The following is a 27,413-nucleotide window of genomic DNA, read 5'->3' as shown; positions in this document are numbered from 1 at the left end:
GTTTTTAAAGTCAACGAAAATCTGGAATGCTTTATAAGGATTGCAAGGTAAGAAATTGAAAATATCAATCTCTATACAAGTCAGTTAATTTAATCTGGGATTTCAAGCAGCTTGACTGTTGAAGTGCACGGGGTTCACATTGTATGGGTACTTTAGCTCAATAATTTTTAAACCGTAATGTATTTAGTTCTTAAACTTCACCTTGACTCTGAACCCTTTGAGATCATTTATTCCAGGGAATAGATATCATTGCTGCAATGCTTTTTCCCTTAAGTGTTTTTAATATACACTTGATATAGATTCTCAGCTTTGTTTCCAATTTAAGATAATGTTCTTGTGTGAGTTCTTTTTAAGCTTTAAATAGAACTCTAGAGAACGAAGTGTGTTACTGATAATGAATTTGAGAAATTTAGCATTGATCTTAAATTTCTTTTATTTCATGGTTTTGTATCAGATAAAGCAGTGTACTTCTGGCTGCTTTGTGGTATAATGGAGCAAATGCAAAGCAGCTGGAATATTTCAAGTATGCAAAGGTTTAAAGCCTGTGCATGTTGCCAGTGCAGACCAGCTGTTGTGCAGCTGTGAACCTTGCTCTTAGATTTTCCGTGTGTGGCCCAGACCTCTCGCACAGCTGGGATGGGTTGAAGACCATCAAGAATTTCATTCACATATTGATGGGGACCTTCACATCACTGATCTTATGAGCATTAGAACTGCCACACACAAAGCACCCAGTATGTGCCAGGCAGTGGTGTCAGTGATGTGCTGCCTATGCTTTTTTAAGATACCAGTGCTGTTGAACTGTCTGCTACTTAACAATAACAACTCAGACTTACATTAAGTACTAGAGATGGTGTAAATGCTTTTTTTTCCCTTTTTTCAACTTGTTTGTTATAACTTTATATCTGAAAACTCTGAACGCTTAATCATCATATTTAAAAATTAAATATATTGATTGTTTTGTGTCCCAAGAGGGTGGTAGTCTGGGTCACTAAATCTTTATCCATCATGCACAGCCAAAGGATTTTGAATTTCACCAATGCACAGACAGCTGTGATCTTCGTAATCAGTTTGTGTGGGTGTTAGCATTCAGCTCTCCAAAGAAATTTGTCATAAAAGAAATGAGAAATTGAATGAGATGGGAATTAAACCAGAAAGTTGGCTGTATAAATGATTTAGCAGTAATCTAATGTGTAGCTAACTGGCTAGTATCCAAATTGTGCTTTTGATTGTTTGTTTTCCTCTGGGAAAGAATGTTACTGAATATTAGATGACTGCTTCCCTGAAGGAAAATACTGTAAGACTCATGTCTAGGTATTTTGTTCTACCATCAGTTTTTATCTTGTATGGCACAACTGTTTCTCATATCATGCATGTGGATGATGATATTAAAACTAAAAATGGTGTATTGCAGCAACGAAATGCTGGCCATGTGTAAGCCAGCAGGAGTTTTGCAATTTACATTGCTAGTGCCAGAATTTTACCTTAGGTTGTTACATATTTGATGAATTTTTTTAATGTTGAACTTTAGGTCATCATTCGCCATGTGCCCATTAGTCAGCAGAATGCAAAAGGGATGCTTTGGCGCTGGTGCTGGGGGAAGGCAGATGATTTAAGTGTTCATAGGCTTGTATTGCTGGAGTCAGATTGAAAATTTAGGCTCTACGGAAAGTGTGGTGAAGATTTTGAAATTATATTAAATATCTAAAGTATTGCAAACAAATTGCAAGGTAGTTAGTATCAGTTAGGAAAAGCAAAACAGTGGAAAGGAAGGAAACATAACAATGGCATTTTATAGCTTTTTACTCTACCAAATGACACAATTTTCACTTCCCCTCCTTTGGGACTAGTTTTTTAGTATCAACTGACGATCGGAGGGAAATTTCTCCCAAGGCAGAGCAACTTCTTGGAGGAGTGAGCTCCCATCTGTTTCAATGAAGGTATTGCCCTCTGCTTTTTATAAAGTTTTGCTTCTGATGGTTATTGGTCAAATTCCGTTTTACTCGGCAGAATAATATTTAGAATACTGATATGAACCATCTTGTTTTATTTACAAGTCTGAGCATTCAGAGTTGTTTAAAAGATCATCTTCTCCCCTGTGCGTTCCACCCTGCCACCAAATCCTGGTATTCAAAAACTTGAGTCGTATCTGGGCTTTATTTGGGTTTGGGGTTTTCTGTGTACGCTTGTGTATATTTTAAAATAAAAAAGGGGGGGGGGAGTTTTCTTCCGTTATTGTGAAGCTTACTACTACTATCCTTTTTTTTTTTTTGGTGATGGTCAGTGATTCTTGTCACTGTTAAAACCTTACATGCTTCTGAGGAAACAGGCCAAGCATCATGAGACTCGGCATGAAGTTATGAGCTGTCAGTGCTGGTAGTTGTCAGGCTGAGTTTCAGGGTGCCTGAATTTGTTACTGACAATCCTATATATCCTACTCTAGGACTGTGACTCACGGTAAACCTGTAAGAATAGCCAGTCTGATTTTCATCTCACCTGTGTAAGATTACTGCATTTTGTGCCATATCCTGGGGTTGCAGTGAGCCAGCACACCACCAAAATTTCTCTTTTGGCACTCAGGCAACTAAAGCACTCTAGGCTGAGGTCTTTGTCCTGTGGGTTTAAAACAGAAATGTACCTTCAGTATTATGCCAGATGGAGTTCCAGTCTTGCTGTGCCTCAGCTGCGTCAGGAGGGATCACCTTGGGAGTGTTGCAGGGGGTACAGTCTACATAGCATGGGCTGTTTGTGAAGCTGTCAGGGTGAGCTTCAAAGATGACTGTTGTTCGTAGCTCTTTGGGAGGAGCAAGTGAAGAATGCAGGTCAGGATGCCGTACAAGTCCAGTATTGACTTTTTTTTTCCAAAGATGAAAGCTTGTTGTCGCTGGGGTAAACATTCATCACTTGTATCAGTAAGTTCTGATTTTTCATGCAGCCTAAGTCCGTATTTGTTTTTTGTAGACGTCAGTGCCCACAGTCCAAAGAGATCTTGGAAGTGGAAATACAGGTGCTTACTTATGCCTTTGTATTAGGATAATAGTACTGTTTTGTGTGTGCCTAGAGTCAAACTGCATGTGCTTCCATGTCCTATATCTGTTACAAAATCAGGTGTTGTATATCCCATCAAACAACAGTGCTTGCTTCAGTTTTTTGAATAATTTCTATTGAGAAGTAATCAGTATCAACAGACTTCAAAAGTATTTCAAGAGTTGTTTAAGGTATGAATTTGGTGTGGTGGTTTTGTTTTTTTAGGTGGCCTGGCTTTAGCTCAAGTATTATTTTTTTATGTGAAGTACCTGGTTCTGTACGGTGTTCCTGCCCTCCTCCTTCGAATGGATGGACTCAAACCTCCAGCTCTTCCTTGCTGTGTGAGCCTGATGCACAGTTTCACTAAAATGTGGAGGTTAGTCATTATTGCTTTTTAGAAAATTTATTATTGATACATGACAGTAAATGTATAAGAACGTACGTGTGTGTTTTCACAGTCACGTACATGCCTGCCCATTTGTAGGCTGTACCCCAGACTTCTAGAAACATTACCTAAAACAACTTAGACTTGTCAGCTTTTCAGCACAGAGGCTTCTCTCTTCCATTGTGTTAGCACAGAGCCTAGCACAATGGGGCTTTCCCTGTTTGGTCTCTGACTGCTTTGTGATATGAGTAAAATTTTAATTTTAGTCATAAAAACAGCGGGCCTGTTATTATCAGAGCTTTATTGGATGAGATTTTCATTTTGTTTCCTGCTTGAAGCTAGTTGTAATAGGCAAGCTTTATGGTTTGTAATAGTTTGCAACTATTGATATCAAGTATTCAAAGAAATGCAGCATAAATAGGGTGGATAAAACAGATGAACTGTTAAAAAAATTATTTGAGCTACTACAAATCCCTTGGTTTAAATTGTCTTTCAGAAAGGATTTGAACTGAACTTCTGACCTACAGAGTTAATTTAGAAATCTCTGTTTTTTACTGGGCAGTCTCCTGAGAGTTGCATCTCTTGGCCTGCTGGCCTTTGCAAGCAGAGCTTCAAACAGCACCATTTTTTTCCTTCTCTCCCAGTTATTATACCAGGGAATCTGAACATTGCTCTGGAGGTGTCAAATGAATCTGAACTTTAGCACAAATTCTAATGATGCTGTTGTGTCAGGTAATTGTAACAGACAATGCAAAAAGTACTCTGTACACCCATTTTTGCCTGCAAAGATGGGTGTGGTATATCACAGTGAAACCATCTGGTGTTCTTTTACAAAATATTCATAACACTTTCTTATAACAAAATTGAAACTAGTATCTAAACAGATAAAGTTTAATTATCTTTTTACAGAAGGAAGAAAACTTGAACTGCTATTTACCACTTGCCCAGATATTTTGTTCATATAAGTAGCAAACAATTGATGCCAGAAATAATAAAATGATTTCACGGATGGGATTTGTTTGTTTACTCTGTAGGTTGAAAAATCGGTTCATGTACTGCTGATTTGATTTCTTGCTCTGAAAGCCATGTGGATAGTAGCATTTCCTATGGCTGCTAGTGAATTATGGGGCATTCTCAATTATCTAAGAAATCTCACATAGCTTGTCCCGTGAATCCCTGAATTATGATGCCTTTGTGTCTTTACAGTTAAACCTATGAATCACTACTACCCAGAGGCTTTCAGTCTTTCTGTGTTTTGTTGTGCTGTATAGGAACATCAGTTTTCAGAAATGGGAATAGCCTTTGTCTCCAAACTGTGTGACTGGACAGGACTGGCCTAGACCAGCAAGTGTTGAAGTGATGAGCTTTGCATACAAGCTAGGAAAAAATGGCGAAAGCAAATAACTTGTGTTGTGAAGCCTCATGAGCAGTGATGTTTTTTTCCTTGAAATGTTAAATATTTTTTGGTAATTTTCTGAATATATGGATTTTTAAATGAATATTTCTAACAACTTCATCATAGAGCAGTTCAAATAGGCACAATGTTATAAACATTCATAATTTAAAGATGGTAAGATTTGCATGTACCAGATTCTGCTTTCATAAAATGATAGCCTAGTAAAGCTTCCTTAAGATTCTTAGAACCAGGATCGGGAAACGGAGTGGAGTGGAACAACCGAAGTTACATGACGGAGTGCAGTGTCACATGTCTGGCATCTGCGTGGCTGCTTGTGGTTGCTTGGCTTGCTCTTACCCTTCTACCTGGCATAGGGGAGAAGCTACTGTAGGCTACCCTCGGACACAGGGTATTATGCTAGGTAGGCTTTCAAAAGAACCAGTATTGCTATTTAAATGTCTCAAAGTTATTAGCAGTGCAGATTATGAAGTAGATAAGACAGCCTGAAGAGAAAGACAACGTGAATGTCACAATGTAAGGAATACAAATACGCTACTAAAGAGTTTTGCACCACCACCTGGTGTCCTTTGAGCGTACCAATAAAAGATTTTGATGTGACAAATCTGAACCAGTGTAACTTATAATCAGTGCATGCTGACATGTTTCACTGTGTAATATAGCAGGTGGAAGAGCTTTCAATCAAGGTAAGAAAAATACCGCAGCTCGTTGTCTAAAATTTCTCTGGAGCTGAAAAGCAAAGCAGGTATTAGAAAAACAAATCGGGTACTCTGCTTCCCCATTTATGATACTAAACACTTAACCAAATTGTGTCCATTCAGACTTATAAATAGAGGCTGTAATTAAAAAGAAATTATCTACTTTATAGTAGATTCTGCCTAATCTGCATTTTCTTTGACTTGGGAGGCTGTCTTGATTAAAAAATTAGCAATCTTGTTTCTAGTCTCATGGCTAATACAGGTGTAGAATGTGTTACTATGGTTTCATTTCACCAGGATATCATCATCTTGGTAAATATGCAGTTGCATAGCTAATAAATGCATGATAAAGTTACTACTATTCAAAAGTTCGACTATAATTGCAAAAAGGAGGTTCTGAGCTCCTGATTGCCAGATAGGGCAGCAGTTCAGTGGCACACCAACTTAGTTTTTAGTGTCTGCTGTATCCTGTTTAAGTCAGGAGGAATTAAAACTTGTTGTTACCAAGGGTAAAAGCGAGGTATTGGAGGGCATGAGAGGAACCGCCATTGCTGGAAGCTTGTAAGTGCTTTTGAAGAATTGATCAAGGCCAGTGTTTGCTATGCAGCTTCTCACCATGGTAGCCAATAGTGTAGTGCAACAGAAAAAAAGATGTGCTACTGTTAGAGCATTGCTGAAAATTGCAAATTAGTTCAATATGGAAAATATCCTAGTGGAGAAGTAAGGGTGTGGAAACTAGAGAAGCAATAATAGCATACAACTAAAACCTATGTCAATTTTGACTTATCAATGAATGACTTTGGCAATGTATTACACAAAGAAACTTGTCAGTTCATAGTTTAGGCATTTAGCCCAGATGCCATTCATGGGGAGAAAGAGCAAAAGGAAGAAAAAAAAAAGCTGTCATTTTTGTTTTTCCATGCTACGTTACTGACTGTGTTGAGTGCTTTTCTGCAAAGACGTTGGACACGTTGATCAGATATGTTTTGACATGCCATGGGATGGAAGTAGCATGGCACAAGTATCCTGTTATCTCTGGTAAGAGACTGATATGAAGTTTGTAGAAGCACAGCTCCTCCTCTTCTCATGCCTGTCCACCTTAAAATTTGCACATTCCCAAAAGCCTTATCTCAAAATACGTGCTATAAATGATATAGCAGTCAGCTGCAAGAGGATCAGGTATTTTGAGGTGATTTGCTTTGTATCTATCCTATAATTCTGGACAGCTATTATTTGAAAGCTCTCTATTCCATGCCCTCTGATGGGACTTAAGCAGCAGCTGACTCTGAGAAGCAAGAAAAGTAAAGATAGGCTTGTGCATCTCTGCCTTTTTCTGTGGAGATTGGGAATGTCATTCCTGGTCTATTTCCAGCCTTTGATTTTTAAAAGAAGTTGTCCAGTGCGTTTCAGAGACTCTAGGAGGTAAAACAAAAATGTATCTTAATGATTTAGCTTCTCACAGGTTTTCATTTTAAAAAATGTAAATGTCACACCATTTCTGTTTAAAAATCAAAAGGCATTTTTCCCCACACCATATTTTCAAAGGTGATCTCTTAAATATGGAAGAGGATTACTTGAAAAGGATAGTTAGATTAAATAGAATTACATCTGCAGTGTTGAAATGGCCTGGTGCTTGTGAGTAAGGGGAAATTATATTGAAATCTGTGAACAGAAGAAATGGGTATCACCGAAGTGTGCAGAAGCAGAAATACCTCAGTGACTGTAAGCCATGTTAAACCTTCTTTTTGCCAATTTTAACCCTAGAAAGTCAGTTAGATCTGTTTTGTTTCTCCTCTTTGGATGCATATGCTGAATTGGGGAATTAGAGAATAGATGGTATGGTGCTCATAGCTGTACCTGAATAAGAAGGTAGACAGTGGAGTGTTGATTGGCATTCTTGTTTATTTCCTCATAGAGATGGGATAAAAATACTGGGTATAATTTTGACCTTGCTGAAGTCACTGTCAAACCCGTGATTGGATTTAGTGATGCCAGGGTTTCATTTTAACATCTCTGGTGGGACTGGACTGAAATGGACTTGCTGAGTTAAGCAAATCCATAAGTACTGCTAGTGCCAGTGGAACATAAGAATATGCAAAGTGTAAAGCAAATGCTTGAGATGGCTGGCCTTTCATAAGAATGATGCTTAGCACTTGCTTCACCTTTTTTTTTTTTTTTTTTTTAAGAACTGAGGCCTAAAGAAATAAAGGTCTCTCACAAGTGTACCCTAGTTGTCACTGAAAGTAGTTCAGTGGTGAGACAGCTATTTGTAACTGCCTGTTCAATTAAGAAGATTAGTGTATATAACACTCAACTACAAGCTTAATAAACAGCCTAGATGTGGCTGGAGTGGTCAGTTTTTATTTAACTAGCTGAAATTGGTGAAAACTTTTTTTTTTTTTTTAACTGTCTTGCTCTGGGGAGGAATGCTATTTGTGGGAGGTTACATTATAACATTTAACCACAGTTATGTGTGAAATAGAAAACAAAAAATGACTGAAATGATCATTAGATTTGGGAACACTCAGTTTTGAATCAGGTATTGTAGCAAATACAACACGTTTTAGTAAATGTAACACATCAGATTTTTGTCAGGTTGTATGATGAAAGCATTCTAATTATGAGGATTTTATATACAGAAAATACAAGACAAGTTCTCAGATAATATGGTATTCATATTATGCGTTCATTTAATATATTTTGTTAATTATAATATACTATACCTTAACATGTACTTTTACTGCTTACTTAGAAGGTCAAATTTCAGTAGCACTCAAAAATTTCTTGTAACCAACTATGTGCTCACACCTTGGTTTCTGTAGTTAAATTAGCAGTCCCACTAGCTTAATGCAAATCTTTATGTGAATGTTACTTAATATATTTGTACAATTTTTTTCTGATGTCCACTGTTGGATTGCATCATGCATGTATGGTGTGATATAAGCATAACCTTCAAATAGTAAACCTGCTTGCCAATATCAGAATAGTTAAGCTGCCTGCCCAGCTGCTGAGTATTTAATTCCAGAATTGTTAGACTTTTTTTGGTATTGAAATAACGTATTTCTAAGTTGAAAAATATCATCTTTCCTGATTTACTGACCTGTTGTATTTTTTCATTAGCTGTTATGATGTTTAAAGTCAGGCATTGATCTGTGATACATTGTTTTTAGAAAATATGTAACCTGAGTACATGAAAGATGCTTCAGTTCTGGACTGCTTAGTCATTGCTTCACAGAGACAACAGAGTTAACTGCTTTTGACGTCAGCTAAATTAGTGTATGCTACACTTCTTACCTACTATACAGCTCGATTTTCTGGTTATAATAAAGCTTTAAAAGGGTCTATAAATCTTTTCAGTGGAGAGAAAATCTATTATTTGTCTCTTTGGAGTGTAAAAAGAGGCAATAACAGAGCACCCTAATCCGTCTTCGGTCTAAATTGCATAATTACTGGAAATTTATTTGCGTGGTGACTGCTTTGTTACTGTAATTTGAAATTCCTGGGCTTTTTTTAATGAACAAGTCAAGCCCACCTACTGCTTATCACCCACGAAGCACATTCTTTGTAGTATTGGACATGAGCTCAGCATAGATACAAACTGTTACTGCTGCTCACATTTGGCCGACAGCACTTTGTCTGCTCACAACCACTACAGAAAATGAGTAATAGCTATTAATAAACTTCATTGTTCCATTTGCAGGAAGGATAGGGAACTCTCATAGTAATTGGATAGTCGCTCTGCTTGGCAAGACTTGCTCAAGGAAAAGTGAAGGAAAACTCACCCTACGGGAGTTTGCCACTAATGGGCATTAAGCTTCATCCACTCTCCAGGAGATACCGCAGGTTTTTGAAGAAATGTGGAAAGCAGAAAATTAAAGCAATATTTCTTCTGAAGGGTTCTAGGAGAGATTAACAGAATATAAATGAGATTTGCTCTTTTCAGGAAAGTGTATGCCTAATTGTATCAACCGAATCCAGTGTGAGGCATACATGAGGAACAAGAACTAATTTCTTTCTTAAAGTCTCCTGTGTACCCAGGACCTGTGTGTAAATTTACATGGACACTAGCAATGACTGATGCCTGCTTGGAGTGGTGCTTGTGTCTCTGGACAGGAGATTGTTTTTAAAAAAAAAAAGTCATTTTCTAGAATCATTAAAGCTTTCCTCAGGCTTTCTGATATAATACAAGTTGAGTGTTTTAATTGGAACAAAACAATAAAACAAATTAGATCAGGAATCTAATTTATATGCTGGAGGCCACTAGCAGTTCATAAAATCTTTTATGCAGTCCATAAAAGAGCTTTCTCATGGGTCATTAAGGTTGGAAAAGACCTCCAAGATCACCTGGTCCAACCAGCCCCCTACCACCAATGTCACCCACTAAACCATGTCCCTAAGCACCATGTCCAACCTTTCCCTAAACACCCCCAGGGACGGTGACTCCACCACCTCCCTGGGCAACCCGTCCCAATGCCTGACTGCTCTTTCTGAGAAGAAATCTTCCCTCATTTCCAACCTGAACCTCCCCTGGTGCAACTTGAGGCCATTCCCTCCAGTCCTGTCACTAGTTACCTGTGAGAAGAGGCCGACCCCCAGCTCCCCACAGCTTCCTTTCAGGCAGTTGCAGAGAGCAATGGGGTCTCCCCTGAGCCTCCTCTTCTCCAGACCAAACAACCCCAGTTCCCTCAGCCGCTCCTCACAGGACTTGTGCTCCAGGCCCCTCACCAGCTTCGTAGCCCTTCTCTGGACACGCTCCAGGGCCTCGATGTCCTTCTTGTAGTGAGGGGCCCAAAGCTGAACACAGCACTCGAGGTGCGGCCTCACCAGAGCCGAGTACAGGGGGACGATCACCTCCCTGCTCCTGCTGGCTGCACTACTCCTTATACAAGCCAGGATGCTGTTGGCCTTCTTGGCCACCTGGGCACACTGCCGGCTCATGTTCATAGGGGCCATCCTGCTTTAAAACATTTTTGCTATCCGTGTTTCCAGACTGAGCTCCCAGCTGGTAACTTTAACTCCATAGGTGAAACTCTGGTATACTCTTTACTGATGTTTGTTTTTTTTCTCAGAGGTGAATGTCTCTGTAAGGAAGTATACCACTGTTGAGCTGCATCCTGCAGTATATAGAATGTCCAGAGTCAGTCCAGGTATTTCTGCTCCTGTTGAAATCAATGAGAGTTTTGCTACTGGTTTTGAGAGGGTCAGAGTTTGATTCTGGATTCCCTCCATCCTTATGGATAGGAGGAAGCTCTATCCTCTCCCCGCAACTCCATGCAGGAGATACTTTGCAGGTAGAAGGTTTAGGGTTCAGCCTTGGAAACACCACTTATTCACAGTACTCTGTTAGAATAACACCTCACTTCAAAAAAAATGTAGGAAACCAAAAGACAACTTGATATTGCTGAATCATTGCAGGAGGAAACAGAACAGAAATTGGAAGTGTTTTATCTAAAAATGAAGTGTTAAGATTCCTGTATGTCCTTAAGCAAGTGTCAGAGAATATGATAAAGATATCTTTATGTATACACAAGTCCTGCTTATTATTACTATGGCGAGAAATTGCTTGTCAAACGCACGATGTAAAAGCATTTGACAGTCTTCATATTTTTTCTTTCAAATAACACTGATTTTTTTTTTTACCTTTTTAGTTGAATGCTTTTTTTTTACACTGAAAAGAAAGCTGCTACTACTAGTTTGCTGCATTGCAGATGGTTAAAGCTTAAAATCACAGCTCGTGAACACAAGACAGCCCATCGAAGTTTGAGGTCTGGGCTAAAGCTTGTTCTTAAGGTCTTGATGTTCAAAAGAACATTGAGTTCACTTGAGCAAAAATTTTCTCAGTGGGCTGAGCCAAGATTTGTATCATTGCATGTTGTATGTTAAAGATTGAGATGTTTCGTTTTTTGAGTAGGAAAAGATAGGTTTTGCTACTGTTTATGTTGAAGGAATGCCTGAAGAGCTGTGTATATGTTTTTGTTCCTGATCCTAGCACCGTATCAGGGGGAAAATGGTAAAATCCATGTATGGGTGGAATTTACCACGTATCTTGCTCTATCTAGTTAAATGGCTAAAGTTGAAAATGAGAGCTCCAAGAACGTGTGTAGCATGAGTGCCCAGAAAGCATTGCAGTGTGGCTTTCAAGGCTCAATGTTGAAAATGATATTCTGTAATTTGGATAATAGATAAATTGTTGCTAAGGGTTGTTGGATTGGATCTCATTTTTCAGTGTTATCTGCCTCATCTTGCATTTTCCCACCTTCATTTTGAGAACTATAAGCAGTAGACAGCTCTCGCTTTTTAGTTAAATGTTTTCAGTTTGCTTGCTATATTTGTACTGAAAAGTACCTTCTGTGACAATTTAATTGTCATTTTTCTGTTTTAAGTTTTGCATCCACTTTCTAAATAGTATATCCTAGCATGATGCCAGTTACATTATTTACAAAGCAGTGTGCTGTTTGTCACTGAAACATAGCTGTTTGCTATGAAGGTGTAGGTTTCAAGTAAACTTGCAGAAAACAGCATCTCTGAATCTGTGCAAGCTATAAACAGACAAAAGTGTATTTTAAAAAATATGGATGGCTTTCTGAGGTCTTTAATAATGCAGATAGTGATGAGTCAATTGGTAGCACTCATTAATGAGAAAATACTTATTCTGCTTGGTAGGCATACCCCCTCTAGGATTTGCTTTAGCAAGGTTTTATAGTTCTCTAATCAAGACATTAAATAATAGTCCTTAGCAAAGTCTTTATGCAGGTTTTGTATCTGCTTTCCCTATAGTAATCTTTTTCTTTGGACAATACTTAAAAACATGTTTCAGACTTATGTCACAGAGTTGTAATTACTTGTAATTTGGAAACTTTAATCATTTGGAGATTGCCAGCTAGGGAAGTTGCCACAGGCAACATCGGAGGAAAAGTTAGCTCAAACAGATAAAGGAGGAAAAGTAGTTTAGCACTGCCAAGTGGTGGGGCGTCCATCAGGGGAATTCTCTTGTTTACACCGTCTTTTGGGCATTGCTGCTGTAAGACATTGAGAAACAAGGGACAGTGAAGCAACCTATTAAGAGCCTCGTGTCAGTGAAAGCAGCTATCATTCAATAACCTTTCAGTCTCCAGTGCAACATGTTCTGGTGTATAGAGACTTTAGTCAGCAGCTCGCTGGCAGAATGCAAGGTTTATTTGCAAAGACTGCTAATGGAAGTGCTGGTCTTCTAAATGCTTTTCTGCAGTTAAATAGGACAGGTTCCTCTGAGGATATATGAATGAGTTAGATTTTCTAATGTTAAGTTTAGCTATGTTTGTACTAGGAAGGGCTGTGAAGCTTTGTCGAAACATTGCAACAACTACAACACTTCTAAGAGAAGGTGAATACCCTCAGGGTAGAGAGTACTGAATCTGTAATAAATAGTAATCCACTTGTTGGATTTCATCACCACCAGAAATGGCAACTAGTCTTGCTGGTTTGAAGAGATCTCAGTGCAGTTACAGTATTGCTCTTGCTCCAGTGAAATGTGGGACAGTGTTGCTGCTTGAATTCCTACTTTTAGAACACAGAACATTCTTTTCTGTGGTCCTATTCCAGAGGCAGCATGACTGTTTTTAAGCTCTCTGGGATATTTCTGTCCGCAGTCCAATCCCTAGTTTTGTGGGAATGTAGACCTGGGCACACAGTATCTCATTTACATGTCTCCATTTATGTTGCTGATTTTGTACACTTCACAAATGGCAAACTAGTCCCCCTAGGTCCATCCCTCCAAAAGTGGGGCCCAAAGGTAGAATGGTGCCACTGTCCCTGTGCATGCTGCCAGGGCGGTTTGTTGTCAAATTGTGCATTAGCTGCTGCAAAAATAGTTTCTTGGTCCTTGACAGAACGGGCACAGACAGACCAATGACCCCAATTCTTAAATAAAACTATTGACATTTTTGGTAACGTGCATGATTCTAGTCCAGGATCTCCAGAATTATGAGGGATTTCTCCTGTGGGTATGATGAATTTTTGTTTGTTCAAAAACATGCAGAATTTACCTCATCTTAGCCATAATAGCTCCCCTTGTGTCCTTCCCCTATCATAAATATATTTGTTATCTGTATTTGTTGCTAATATTTGCAGTTATTTTTTGTTCAGTAGGAGTGATGGATATATTGTGTTCTTGATATCTTACATTTTGCATTCCCGACATGGAAGAAATGGTGTTTTCTGCTACTTTTCCTCACACAGTGTGTTATATCCAGTAACAGAAAAATATGGACGGATTTTTCTTTAGGCCTCAGACCAGTGTACCCTGATGGTGCACATAAGAGATCTGTTAGGGCTTTTTTTTTTACTTTTTTTTTTTGAGGTTAATTATTTTATACTCTTTAAACAATGTGGATTTGCTTTCTTGTCCCTCGTCTAAGTGATGTCAGGGTAGTAACTCTTGATTTCATTATGCTTTTTGTCTTGAAGAAAATGAGAAGATAATTACCTCCCACTTCTTTCTTTGAGGTATCCTATTGTAAGTCTGTGCAGATAAGGTTTTTCAGAAAGCAGCCGTTCCCCCTGCTTACAACAGGTATCCTCACTGAAGTGAGTGTCCAGCCAAACACTTCCCAGATTATGCTACGTGATGCATGAGTTGTTGGGCTTTGTTTCCAGGAATAGCATGTAGCCCAGCAGTCCTAGGGAGGAACTGCTGGAAAACAAAGCTGTGCTCGCTTCTCTTCAGCACATGGTTTAAAAATACGTATATACAAGATCAAGGTTTGGCAATTCAAATAATGCAATTAAGATTATACAGAAGGGGTTCCAGTAACAAGCGTAGCTTTAAATTGATTAATATGATCCTGACATGTGCATGGCATTTACTTTCTTTTATGATGTGAATTGTTGGGAATGAGGTCTCACAATCAAACCTTGTTGTGAGATGGGGTCCGTGAGCGAGCCAAAGAGAAGGGCAATTCTCTAACACAGTTAATGAGCAGCAGTGCTAATCTACGTAGGTGTGGGGTCAGATCCTTAAATAACCTAAGGTGGCGTAACTTCACTGGATTTAAAAGTTGAATATGAAAGGGTCGCACAGCTCTGCTAGGAGGGAACATGAGTTTTGACCTCAGGTAAAGGCCCAGTGCTGTGGGAAGCTTGACGATAAATAATCCATCAGAAAACATATATATGTGTGTATAAAGAAGGGGGTAGGTGTTTGGATGGTGGTGCTCAGGAACCAAAAGCCTGTTATCACAGGGAGGTGATCTGTACTCCTCTCTGCTGAGGCCGCACCTCAAGTGCTGTGTTCAGCTTTGGGCCCCTCACTACAAGAAGGACATCGAGGCCCTGGAGCATGTCCAGAGAAGGGCTACGAAGCTGGTGAGGGGCCTGGAGCACAAGTCCTGTGAGGAGCGGCTGAGGGAACCGGGGTTGTTTGGCCTGGAGAAGAGGAGGCTCAGGGGAGACCCCATTGCTCTCTGCAACTGCCTGAAAGGAAGCTGTGGGGAGCTGGGGGTCGGCCTCTTCTCACAGATAACTAGTGACAGGACTAGAGGGAATGGCCTCAAGTTGCACCAGGGGAGGTTCAGGTTGGAAATGAGGAGACATTTCTTCTCAGAAAGAGCAGTCAGGTGTTGGGACGGGTTGCCCAGGGAGGTGGTGGAGTCACCGTCCCTGGGGGTGTTCAAGGAGAGGTTGGACGTGGTGCTTAGGGACATGGTTTAGTGGGTTTTACTGGTGGTAGGGGGCTTGTTGGACCAGATGATCTTGGAGGTCTTTTCCAACCTTAATGTTTCTGCGATTCTGTGATTCAATCCCCAGCTCTGCTGGGAGCTACCGAAGCTGCTGACCTGTGCTGCAATTAGCGTAGGTAGCCAGGAAGGCATGCACCATCTCCCATGTGAAAGTCCCAACTGTTCTTTGGTCCTGATTTGTATCAGAAAGCACCAGCCTACAATAGGGAGCTCTAGATTAAGTGGCAGGCACAGAATTCCAAAATAAGGACAAGCTATAGGGAAATTGGACAAATGGAAATTTAAGAGCGAGTGCAAAATACCCGTGACACAAGGGGAAAACAACTGATTCACCTGATACCCTAATTGCACTATAAACAGGACCTTGTCATGGTTTAGCCCATTTCATTTTTATATTAATATGTAGGTATATATATATATATATATATATATGCTTTTTGCATCCCAGGAACAAAAAGCGGATTTGTGTACGTTTTTTCTGGGAATCATCAGGATTGTATTTTTAGTGAATGTGCTTTTCCTACCAACTGTGGTTCATACCAGCATGTTTCTGCCTTTTCCTGTCTTTTCTCTCTATAAGAAGACTTTTTTTTTAACCTCTAAGCTTTGTGCTGCATGCAAATTTGGAGGCAGCTTGTTGCACTATGCCTTTAGCTTTCCAAGCAGAAACTGCACATCAGTGAAATCATTTTAAAACCATATCTTGAGGGCAAAGATGTATGCTTGAAGACAGATTTCAAAGATTATATTTTGGAAAAGATCCTTGCTGGTTTAGCATACGTACACTGTTAGTCACTGATTTCTAGTTAACATGCTGGGAAAAGATACATTTGATTGTGAAGGATTACATGTGTAATCTGCTCAAATGTATCAAAAACTAAAACTTCTGTACTTAACAAAAGCATTAAAGTTGCATACAGATACAGAACTGTGAATCAAAATGCAAACTTTCAGATGAACTGAGTTAGAGATGTTTTTGTAAAGAAAATGGCTATCAAATTGCCTGCAATGAGTAACGTGATTATGAAATGGAAGTGAAATAATCTCCCCTTTAACTAGAATCATAGAATCGTAGAATATCCCGAGTTGGAAGGGACCCATAAGGATCATCAAGTCCAACTCCTGGCACCGCACAGGTCTGCCCAAAAGTTTAGACCATGTGACTAAGTGCACTTCTTAAATTCAGACAGGCTTGGTGCAGTGACTACTTCACTGGGGAGCCTGTTCCAGTGTGCGACCACCCTTTTGGTGAAGAACCTCTTCCTGATGTCCGGCCTAAACTTCCCCTGCCTCAGCTTAACACCGTTCCCGCGGGTCCTGTCACTGGTGATAACGGAGAATAGGTCACCTGCCTCTCCACTCCCCCTCACGAGGAAGTTGTAGACTGCGATGAGGTCCCCCCTCAGCCTCCTCTTCTCCAGGCTGATCAGGCCCAGTGACCTCAGCTGCTCCTCATATGTCTTCCCCTCTAGGCCCTTCACCATCTTCATCGCCCTCCTCTGGACGCTCTTGTTTCCCCTTCTATGCTGGAAACTAGGCAAGATTCTAAAGATGCTCTGTTCAAAGACCACCATTATTACTTTGATAAACTAGATTTTATCAGTTACATCTCCAAAAATTAAAATAGCGTATTATGTTACTGACGTTTGAGCAGTTTACAGAATTTAGGTGGAAAATAATTTCTTACTCATTTTGGTTTGGATGTCCTTTTGTCTTTTTAGAATTTAATTAAAACTTTTCTTTGTGGGGAAAATTTTGCTACTTAGAGAACTTCAGAAAGCATTTGTGAAGCTACTTTTTCTGTAACTGGGCATCCAGAAGTGCAAGTGGTACTAGGTAAATCCTGTGTTTTGCAGTGAATTTCAGCATTGAGCAAGCTGAGTAAAGCTGATCATAAATTATGTTGCAATATCAAGTAAGTTCACTTTATAGAAGAATGGTATTCATGCTTATGTGGCAGACTTAATTCTGAGTTACTTGTGAGGGGCATCCTGGCATGTCTGATAGGTGGTTTTGAAGGGATCATTATGAAATAATTAATACTTGACTACTTTTTTTTTTTTGATTTATTAAAGTTGCTGATTTGATGTTTGATTTTTTTTTTTCTATCTGACAGTGGAAAGATTAACTACATCTATGAGATCTTTTGCCATTGCTGTCTCATTTTATTTTCAGGTCACTTTCTTGTAGACTCAAATGCAGTATTTATTTAAGTATGAATAAGCAGAACAGTTGAAAGTGTCTGTTGGTAGTGTCTTGGCAAAACCAGCCTCCAGAATCCTAGTTTTTCAGTCTTTTTGCCTTGGAATGTCTCTGTTCATTAACTTAGGTGCCTAAAAATGTATGTACCCAATGCCCGTAGCCTTACAGATCTCTAGTAACGTGACTAGTTCTCCCATTTATAGTTTGAGATTGTTCAGCATTGTTGGTTTTGCTTTTGGAAATAATCAATTATATTGTCCTGAGGTATCTTTAAGATGTAGACACACAGTCTGACACTACTGTATATTCTTGTTACTCTGTTGTTTGTAGCGTAGTTGTACTTTAAATTACTACTTAAACAGTGGAAAACTGAGAGTCTTGTGTAGTCAGGTGAAGTCTATCAGTAGAGTATCAACCTGAGGAATAACAAGGCCTGTTTGTCTGCACTGATTTTTACCAAGTGAGGCTCTGATCTTTTTTCTACCTTTTTCATTTATTGCAATAAATTGGGTCTGTGCGTGTTAATTTTTAATACTTACAGAAGATTTTGCGGAGATATTTTAATTGTGATAGCCATTATGAAATAATGGACTGTTGTAAATCTTATTAAAAGGAAGTTCATTATGTTGTGAAAAGATGGCACATAAGTCTACAGCCAACTGTCGCTTTCTCCCTTCCTCTCTGAACCCACTCTGTCTCAGCTTTGTCCATCCCAACCTACTACAGCTCTGAACTTCTCAGGTTAGGTGGACCATTCCGTCTCCACGGCCATTCTAGGCCAAGTCCTTCAACTTTCAGTTCCGTGTCAAAAGTGGTGATATTCTCATGCTCCACATCCCTGCCCTCAAGAAGTTATTCTGTCCCTTCAGAAACTTCAGTCACAGAAACAGTAGAAGATTTGGTCATTGCCAGCAGAGGTAGCCAGCAGTACCTGAAAAGATGAGCTTGTCTGAAGATGTTTAAGATAGCTGTTAATTCATTATGCAACACTTCCCTGGAGCTGTACAAGCTCTCTTCTCCCCATCCCAGCACAAACATACTGAAGTGTTTGGTCCTGGGAACAGAAGGCTTTCAGGGTTATGAATACGGACAGACTGTGGACAGCTCTGATACCCAAGACTTCTCCTGTACAGCACAGAATATTTTAGTGAAGAGTAGGAGCCAAATTACAGCATGCCTCTAAGCAGGAGGAATACAGAAAGATAAGAGGATGCACTTTGTGCAGTGTAACTAGCTACACAGTAATATAACAATAATATGAGACGGGGAATGCTTTTAAGAAAGGAATGTAAAATAAAGGTTTAATGATGACCATGTTCATGTCCCTGGCAGAATGCCTTTTCCATCTTGAGACAGTTTTTACAAGAGAAATTCACTGCCCTCCTCTCCACCCTGCTGATTCAGTGGAATTTCCCTCCATGTTAATGTCTATAATTTCTACAGCTCGTTATCTCTCTTCTGTTATCAGGATGCCACCAAGAACAGTATCTGATGATTTCTCTTGCTGCTTCAGGTAGAAGGCAGCACACTGCAAGCAGTAGTATTAAAATAAAATCACGTTGAACTCAGATGACCGATTAGTCTTTTTGCAACAGGCTGCTCAAGAGCTTAATATTTGCTAAAATGTTTTCAGATTGTGTATGGGATGTAAGCCTGTTTCAGAGCAAGTTCAGCACTGAAAATAAGACTCATTTTCCAGTTGTGCCATTATGCGCACTGTTAATCTGGGATTATATTGATAGTCCCATCAAAATGGAACATGCTTCAGACATGAGGAAAATTTCAGAAATCAGCAGATGTTTAGCCTTCCTGTAGTGTCAAGGATTTGCTAGTACGTGGTTGGGGAGCTCGTTCCTCCTGAGCTGGCAGAGCAATGGAGGAAGCACAGAAAAGGAAAAGAAATGCTGACATTAACTGCCTGCAGATGTTGTGAGTCCCCAGGTTTTCAGGCATGGTTCTTGTCCTTCAGGGTGATTTAACTTGTACAAAAGTCCTCAGAACTGCCTTCCTCACCAGAGCTGTGAGAACGTGCTTGCAAGGCCCACATCTCAATATGTTTTGTGTATCTGATGGAGAAATAAAGGAGCTCTGATTATTCTGTCATGGAGAGAATTCAAAGCAATTCCTTGCTGTCTAGTGCAGCACAGAGGAGACCAAAGGAAAGGATCTACCTTTCCCTTGTAGTATGTATGTGTTGCATAGTAAACAAGCAGACGCAGTGGTCATAAGGACGCTGTAAACTTTTTTTCAGTAATTCATATTCATGCTGTCTTTATGTTATGCTGCTCTGAATGTTACTGCTTTCTTGAAGAAATCCTCAAACAATGGATTGGTGAGCTTTTTAACATGAATCTAAATCTTTCCATGTGGTGAACATAGTAAATGCCATGTCATTAGATACAGGAAACTGCATAAGTAGCTTTTGTCATTCATAAAACAGAAGCAAAAATTTTATATTTATTTTGGATAATAATTATTTTGAAATACAATATATAATACCCAACAAAGTAGTGTTCTTTAATTAAAATATGGTTAATCTTTTTTCTTACAGAAGTTTTGATGTTGGGCTCCATCGCTTTCTGGTCAGGTAAGCTCATGTTTATTTTGAATTGCAATTCCATATCAAAAAGCATTTCTGTTATTAGTGTAGAAAGCCGTCTGAACTTGATATTGCTTGATACTTTCTGTGGCAAGATCGCCTTTTATATTTCATAAACTTTTACTATTTGGCTTGGATGTTTACCCAATGTAAAACTCTTAAGGAACCTCTTTAGGAGTCATTTAGGAAATCCTTTATTCAGGAAATTTCAGCAGAGGTGTTCCAGTCATTCTGAGGAAGTATATTTTTCCTTCATCTTGTTATTTTTTTGGAACTGGAGAAAAGCAAACATTTTTCTAAGTATTTTTTCCACCGCAAACTCAAGCACCTTCATACTTTTTGATAAGGCCTTGGATTTTATAGACAATTGTGACTCCGTGGAGGAGAGTTTTGTTTCCCTCAATAGAAAACTTGATAGATTGGATGCATGGGCTGGACTATACTCTGAAGATGAATAAGCAGTAATTGTTGTGTGTTTTGTTCACTGACATTGGGAGGAATATCATGATTAAAGCAGGGCATTTCAAGAAGAAAAGGGAGGTTAATGCATTTGAATGCTACACTGAGGAACTGTTTTTGCTGTTTGGAGTTCTTTTGTGTGAGCAAAGTCTCAGGTGTTCACTAAAAATGTGTTTGCATTCATTCTCAATAACATACGTATCCCTACCTACTTATATTTACAAAGAAATGCAATATGTATTGTAAAAGATGGAATAGTTTGCTATCATCTTAAGGCCCTCGGAGAACTCTTTGTCAGTTATTTCATCCCACTAAAATGTTGCCCCTCACACAACTGAGCAATATCCATCTGTGAAGGCTTTTACCTTGGAAGAACTAACCCACTGTATGTCTAACACTGTAACACATACAGTGAAACAAAGCATGCTGTTGGAGTCCCTCCATAAAGACCAGGTGAACTTAGGCTTCCCTTGATCTCGCCTTGCTACTGAGCTCGTTCTGTTAGGCTCCTGTGTTGTATTTCCTGGATAAATGCTCTCTGTAAAGCCTTCACAGGTATGAGACCTTGCAGTGTCAAGGCAGGGATTTGCCGCACTGGTCCACAGACTCCTGGAGCTCTTAAGGAGGGTGGTCACTCCTGGTTGTTTTTCACCCTTCTGGTCACACACTCAAAGTGTGTTTGTTTTTTTTTATAATGTTTTCAGTACCCTGCTAATTGCCCTTGACTTTAGCTTATACAAGGAGCATACAGCTCCAGACAGAATAACAAGTGCCTACAAGCATTTCTCTGCCTTAGGTTCAGCATTACTCCTGAGCGTTCTTTCCACTGAGTCTTCTAATGGCATCTAAGATATCCCTTTCAGATTCAGCTTCTCCTTTAGATTATCAGCTCCATGACAAAATCTGGGAAAAAATAGTAATTTTGTATCTGTACAAGGTCTGGGTACCATTCAAACAGTAATACAAAGGGCATGCCTTGATGGGAAGAATGCTGGGTAGTCTCCTATTGAACACCATGCTTTTGTGGTTTAAATGAAATACAAAAAAAATAAAAAATAAAAATCACATAACCTTTGAGCTGTAGATTTTGTTAAGTTATTTTACATATTTCTTCACTTATAACACAGAAGCATTTCATACAGCTTTCTTCACTGAAGCTGTAGTGTCAGTATCACTGAAGAAGTCTACATTTCAATATGTAGATACAGTTTTTACTACACAATGTATTTAAGTTCTGGTATTCATTCTATAAAAAGAGTCACATCTATATTTTGATCAGATTTTTTTTAATCATGTAAGAAACGTTCAGAAGTATGCTGCTGTTGTACAGGGAATACACTGAACAGCAAGGTCTCCTGGGAAAGCAGGTAACTTCTTAACCAAGAATGGAATCATAGTAAGCATCAACGTACTAACTTTGAGCCACTGGTAATGCTCCTGCCACAGAATATAAGATGATAACACTTACATACTGTGTTATTTTATATCCTCTGGAGATGAAGTATTGGAGTTATATGCTCATATAATCTCTGGACAGCAAGTATTGAATTTGATTGAGTTGAATGTCGTCTTTTTGACTAATATGTCCTTTTTTCAAAGCCCACTGTAGGTCCAGTGCAGTGTGTTACTCTCACTTAGAGGCAGCTTTAGTAATACTTCATTCTCAGACTGTTACCTCCCCCTGTTATTAACCTGGGAAGTCCTCAGACACTTTCCTCTGTAACTGTACTGCTAAGGAGGAAATACTGTTTCCTTCTGTTATAGCAGTATGAATTTTGCTTGGTTTTCCTTTATTAGAAAAGAAAAGGAAGCCATTGTTTAGTAGATGACTTTTGGAATTTGGAACAGAAGACTTGGTATTACTTTCATCTCTGCCATTGTGCCATGTGACCTTTAGACAGTTATTGCCTTCATTATTTTTGTCTGTTTAACTGGTCTGTGCTCTCAAGATCTTGCAGATTTTCTCTTGTGTTCATATAGTAGCTGTCATGAGAAGTCCTTTTCACAGTTTGGGCTGCTGTGTGTGAAATAATAACAAAAAGCAGAATTGCAGAAGTGTTGAAAATCTATGAATTGTCCTGTTTGAAACAGGGATCCTGAAAATTCACGGGGGAAAGATCAACAATTTCATGATGAAAACATTCATGATGAAAACTGTTTTTATACTACCCATTAAATTGTACTACCATACTCGAAGATCATTTGCCTACTCTTTTCTCACAGCGATATAAAAAAAAAAGTAATTGTTGCCTCTTCTTTTAGGTTCAGCAGAATTATTAATCAGTGTTATACAATCACTGTACAGACAATATTTTTTTCATCATCAGTATAGGAAAAAAAAAGCAAAGCCCTATGTTTTGTAAATCTAGGCATTCTTGTTATGGAGCAATGGGTGATTTATCAGAGTTTGAAATGCACAGAAGTAGCCTTTGGAGTAGCAGTTTAAAGGGGAAAGAACAAGAAAGGCTGCACGGTTCTGTTACCTCACTGAAGCCATTTCATCCAGTGCTGAGACTAGGGCATTAGATGAAATAAAATCTTGAATGTATGAGAATATTTACTGTCTTAATGCCAAACAGTCCTTCCTTTAGGGCAAGGCTGATGAGGGCAGTGGAGAAGAATGACAGTTCCTGGAGGCATGATCCTTTTGAAAAATCTCCCCACTTTCAGCACTGCTGAGACTTTGAAAAAATGTGAATCATTCATTGTAATACAGATGTGTCTTTGAAAAGAGCTGCAGGACCACATACCTATAACATCACCCAGAGGTGCCCATCTGTTAGTAGTGCTCGCAGCTGCCCCTGTGCTTTGCAATAACTTTAGCTTTTTGAGAGTTGCAGGTTATATAGGTTTTGTTTATTTCTGTCCGCAGATGTTTTGCAAATTCAGAACTTCAAAACCCATCCCCTAGTTTTCTCAGATGAAACAAGGCATAGTTTGGGTTCTAGGATCAAATGTTAATAAATTTTTGCCACATCTATAGATTTTAATTTCAACTAGGACACCTGCATGCAAGGGCAGTGTGGTTCCATGGAGAGTCACTGAAATCCTCAACAATATTCAAGCTATCCCAAGCTTAAGACAGCTGTGTCCCTACTATTCAGAGAGAGGAAAAAAAAAAAAAGGCAGTTCTTGCTGTCAGTATTTTGTCTGTTTAAAAATAAAATAATAATAATTAAATAAAAATCTGAACTTTCCCCTTCTAACACAACCAGGTCTTGGAAAGTCAACATCTGATTGCAACAGTCCCTTTTGCTTTGTATTGCATCCCTTCCCTAGTTCCATTCCATGGTGATTCTGGGCTCCATCATCTAGATGCAGATGTTCTGCTGGGGTGTGACATGGGGTGCAGCCTAAAAGATTGCCCTTTTCTGAGAGCCAAATACAAATGCTGATGCTATACAGTCTCTGGTGCTGCTTTGAACGTGTTTGCCTATAAAATGCTATTGATGTTCTAATATACTGTAGCTGGGCTAGACAGCGCAGTATTAAAGAGATTCCACTTGTCTTGAAACAGGATCAATAGAGACATGTGGATAACTACCTCTGACTTTGAAGTCATTAGGTGTGAAGTCCCACAGAGATACATTCTTCCTCTGCTTTTCTGTTTCAGTGCATCTGCTTCGTCAAAAAAGTTTGGCTTCTCAGTTCACTCTGTTTTGGTCATGTAGCCATACTTACCGTGTGAATGACAGTGTATGCTCAAACTGTCCAAATTATGTACTTGAGAACAAAATCTTGAGTTTGGCTCTGTGGGTTGTTCACTCCACAGACCCTTACCAATAGGTGGTATGGATAAGATCACAACAACTTTGTCTTCTTGATCCCTATCCACTCCCCTAATATTGCCTCAGTAGCTTTCGCCATCAGCACTTCCCTTCTGTCTTTTCAGGCCATGCTTTTAGTCAGCATGTAGCCTTAGTCTTTTGCCTTAAAAATGGCCACAGAACAGCCCTCACCTTCACTCAGACACCTTGAGGAAAAACTAACAGATTATAATGCCCCTTGAGAGTACAGTGTGGTGCCCTAAAAGGCAATTTCTGCATCGGCTGGATTTGGCCAATCTGGTTTAGGAGAAGGCTAATCCTAACCAGTTTTGCTGAATCTATTTGTGCCACTTTGCCTGTGAGTCCTGGGGTGCTGGAGCAGATGCCTTTGGCTTTGTATATGTAGCCTGTGTGTCTGTACAGGCCCTCTGAATAAGCAGTACCCTTTTTTTTTGTGTGTGTGTGTTGCCCAGCGTATGTCCCTGTATGTCCCTGTCTTGTTCTTCTCGCTTGGACCAGTACTGGCACAAAGGTCCTCTAGTGATTAAGCAGCACCATATGTGAATGAAAGAAAACAAAATCTTTAGTCACCAAAGCAGCACAAAACCTAATGTTCAGGGGAAAATCTGCCAAAGATGCAAGTGGCATGCTGCATTACTCTGCCTTCATCTACTGATAGTTTCCTGAGAAACAATGCAGTGATAATGGTACGTAGTTTGTCATATGCAGGTGGGATTACTGTGCCTAAGATAAATGCAACTGCAGTGCTGTCATTCTCCTCTGTGTCCTTTCTGCCTTTAAACCAAGCGAGGGCTAGTAGGGCATGAGGTTATCACAACTGTTCACCAGTTTTGTCTGCCTTGAATCACTGTGCTCTTCTGGAGAAGTGCAGATAAAGCCAGTGGAAGTTGCATAAGCAACATTTTTGGTCAAGGGTGTCTGGCTGTGAAACAAGCTTCTAGAGGAGATCAGACTAACACACAAACTGCTGTTTCCAAGTTTTCCATAGGAAAAACATCCTTTTGGACAAGAAGCCCCTTTGTAACAATATGTCCTTAGCCAGGGAGCTAAGAAGAATGAAAGGGGATTCTTGTTGTCATTCGTGCAGCCTGTGATGTAGATACGATGTATTGGAGAAAGCCCTTGAAGAGACTTGCTTGAAATTGTGAAGTTAAGTTAGCACATTCAAAAATCAGCAAGATAGTCTTGTTGATAATAAAAGCAATTTATCTAGTAATGAGTAATGCAATTGAAGGCCTTTGTGTCTAATTTAGAAATAGTTTTAATGCTTAAGTGTTTATTACTGTGAACAGGTAGTGATATTAGCTTCAGAGTTTTTTCTTGTTTAAATTTACGTTCGATATGTGACCTTAGGGTTTCTGCAAAACTCATTTGAAAGTTCTAAAACACAAAAGAGAACAGCAATCAATTTATCCTCAGAGACCCCTGCATGGAGGAACTGAAAGCTGTAGTTCTTTTGTAAAATACTGCAGTTACATCAAGCCACATTGCAGAATCCTGTGAGCTCTGCTTTCATACATGCTGGAGGTTTTGCAGTTCAGAAGGTCCAGTTGTGTTGCTGGTGAAATTGGTGATAATGCTGAAGTGACATAAAAATAAAAAGAATAATAATAGAAAAGAGCAGTGCTTGGAAGCTTCTAAAAAGTGCTCAACAACAAGCTCTAGCCTTACTGCCCTTAAAATCCAGAGCTAAACTCCTGTGGGTTGCAGTGGGAGGCTCTTTGGAGGTTCTGCTGTGTGCGTACTAGACCGAAGTATGAACTGTAGAAACAACTACAATGTATAAAATCAGCTGAGGCACTTTGCTTAGAGGGGGACAGTGTCCAAAAACCTTAAGGTTGCCCAAAAAAACGACAAAAAAAAAAAAATTGATCAGAGAATAATGAAAAATGACGTCAAATTGCTTCAGAACAACTGCAGTCTCTCAAATGCCTTCTCAGAATTAAGTCTTTTCTTAAAATAGAGAAAACAATCTGTTGTTACATAATAAATTAGCATTGAGCATGTTGCAAAAATAAGGCTGGGTTTTGTATAAACAAAACGGAATCTTTATGTAAATGTTATGTAAATGTGACATTTAACTTAAACTGTTAGAGTGGGGAAGTCGGGATTAACAAGGTACAGATCTCGTCGTGTTTATGTGTTGCAACTGTGAATTAAAACAGTTTGTTATTTTTGTTGCAGGGCATTTCAGTTCCTATCTATAAGCAAGAAATGCGCAGTTTGTGGAACGTGAAGTATTGTAGGATTCAGTTCAGGCCACTTTTAAATAGTTTCACCGAGTAGCTTCGCGAAGCTAGATCAAAGGATGCTTGTCAGTGCGAGAGGCGAAAGCATGTGCCGGTAAAGTCACGTCACAGAAACATTTTTGTCCCCGTTTTTGACTGAAAACCGCGGATTTGGCTGGAGTTTATGTGCGTTTTCGTCTCTCCGGACCTCTCGGCCGGGCGTGCGGCCTGGCGCCGCCAGAGGGCGGCCGGGGCCTGGCGTGGGGCTGCCGGCCGCAGCCGCCTGGTCACGGCCGGCGGGGAGCGGGGCGAGGCCGCTGTGGTGCTGTGCCGGCCCGCACAGCCGGGCTGCAGCTGGTCTGTAGTGCTTCCCGGGGGCTTCAGCTGTATTGTTGTGGCTTGGGAAGGCAGGCTCACTTCAGGAAATGCGCAGCAGGGAAGGTGCGGCCTGTTCTGTGACCTCCTCCGCTTTGTGCACCTGCCTTCCCTCCCTGAGCGTCCCAATTCCGACAGCAGCTAGTTTGTGTAACGTACAGGACTCCAGGAACAGCTGCTCAGAACAACATACGTGCACTAAAACAGTGAAATACGCAATGACCACCTTCAGCCCTGTTGGGCAGCAAAGCTTACATGTGTTTCTCTTGCACGTGGAGTGCTGTGGGGACAGATGTACTCCGCACTCTGCTGGAGATCACGGCTCTGCAGCTGGTCCTTGTGCTCGGGGTCACAGGGCTCACCTGGGTGCACAGTTACACAGTCACCTGTTAAGGCGATTTTTTAAGGCATAATGATCAGGTGTGGCCTTGCAGACGTGTGTTGTTGAGTCCACTGGTGATGCAGAATGACAGAACAACAACCCTTTATCTTTAATCTGAATTCCTAATTTTTGTTAGATCC

At 39.8% G+C, this 27,413-nt stretch overlaps 1 protein-coding gene across 4 annotated transcripts in view; it reads left to right on the top strand.

Annotated features, from left to right (window-relative positions):
• The window catches only part of HHAT (hedgehog acyltransferase), a 166,400-nt gene that overhangs the window by 24,636 nt on the left and 114,351 nt on the right, over positions 1-27,413 (top strand). For 3 of the 4 annotated variants that reach the window (XM_080586361.1, XM_080586364.1, XM_080586362.1), the window contains 2 exons: positions 3,253-3,403; positions 19,994-20,029. In XM_080586361.1, coding sequence (XP_080442487.1) covers positions 3,253-3,403; positions 19,994-20,029 — 187 coding nt within the window. The remainder of the gene's footprint in view (positions 1-3,252; positions 3,404-19,993; positions 20,030-27,413) is intronic. The other variant, XM_080586363.1, reaches the window with a different exon arrangement.

Source organism: Anser brachyrhynchus (genome assembly GCF_964034855.1).
Source record: "Anser brachyrhynchus genome assembly, chromosome: 3".
NCBI classification, from domain to species: Eukaryota; Metazoa; Chordata; class Aves; order Anseriformes; family Anatidae; genus Anser; species Anser brachyrhynchus.
This window is presented reverse-complemented; position numbering and strand designations above follow the sequence as displayed.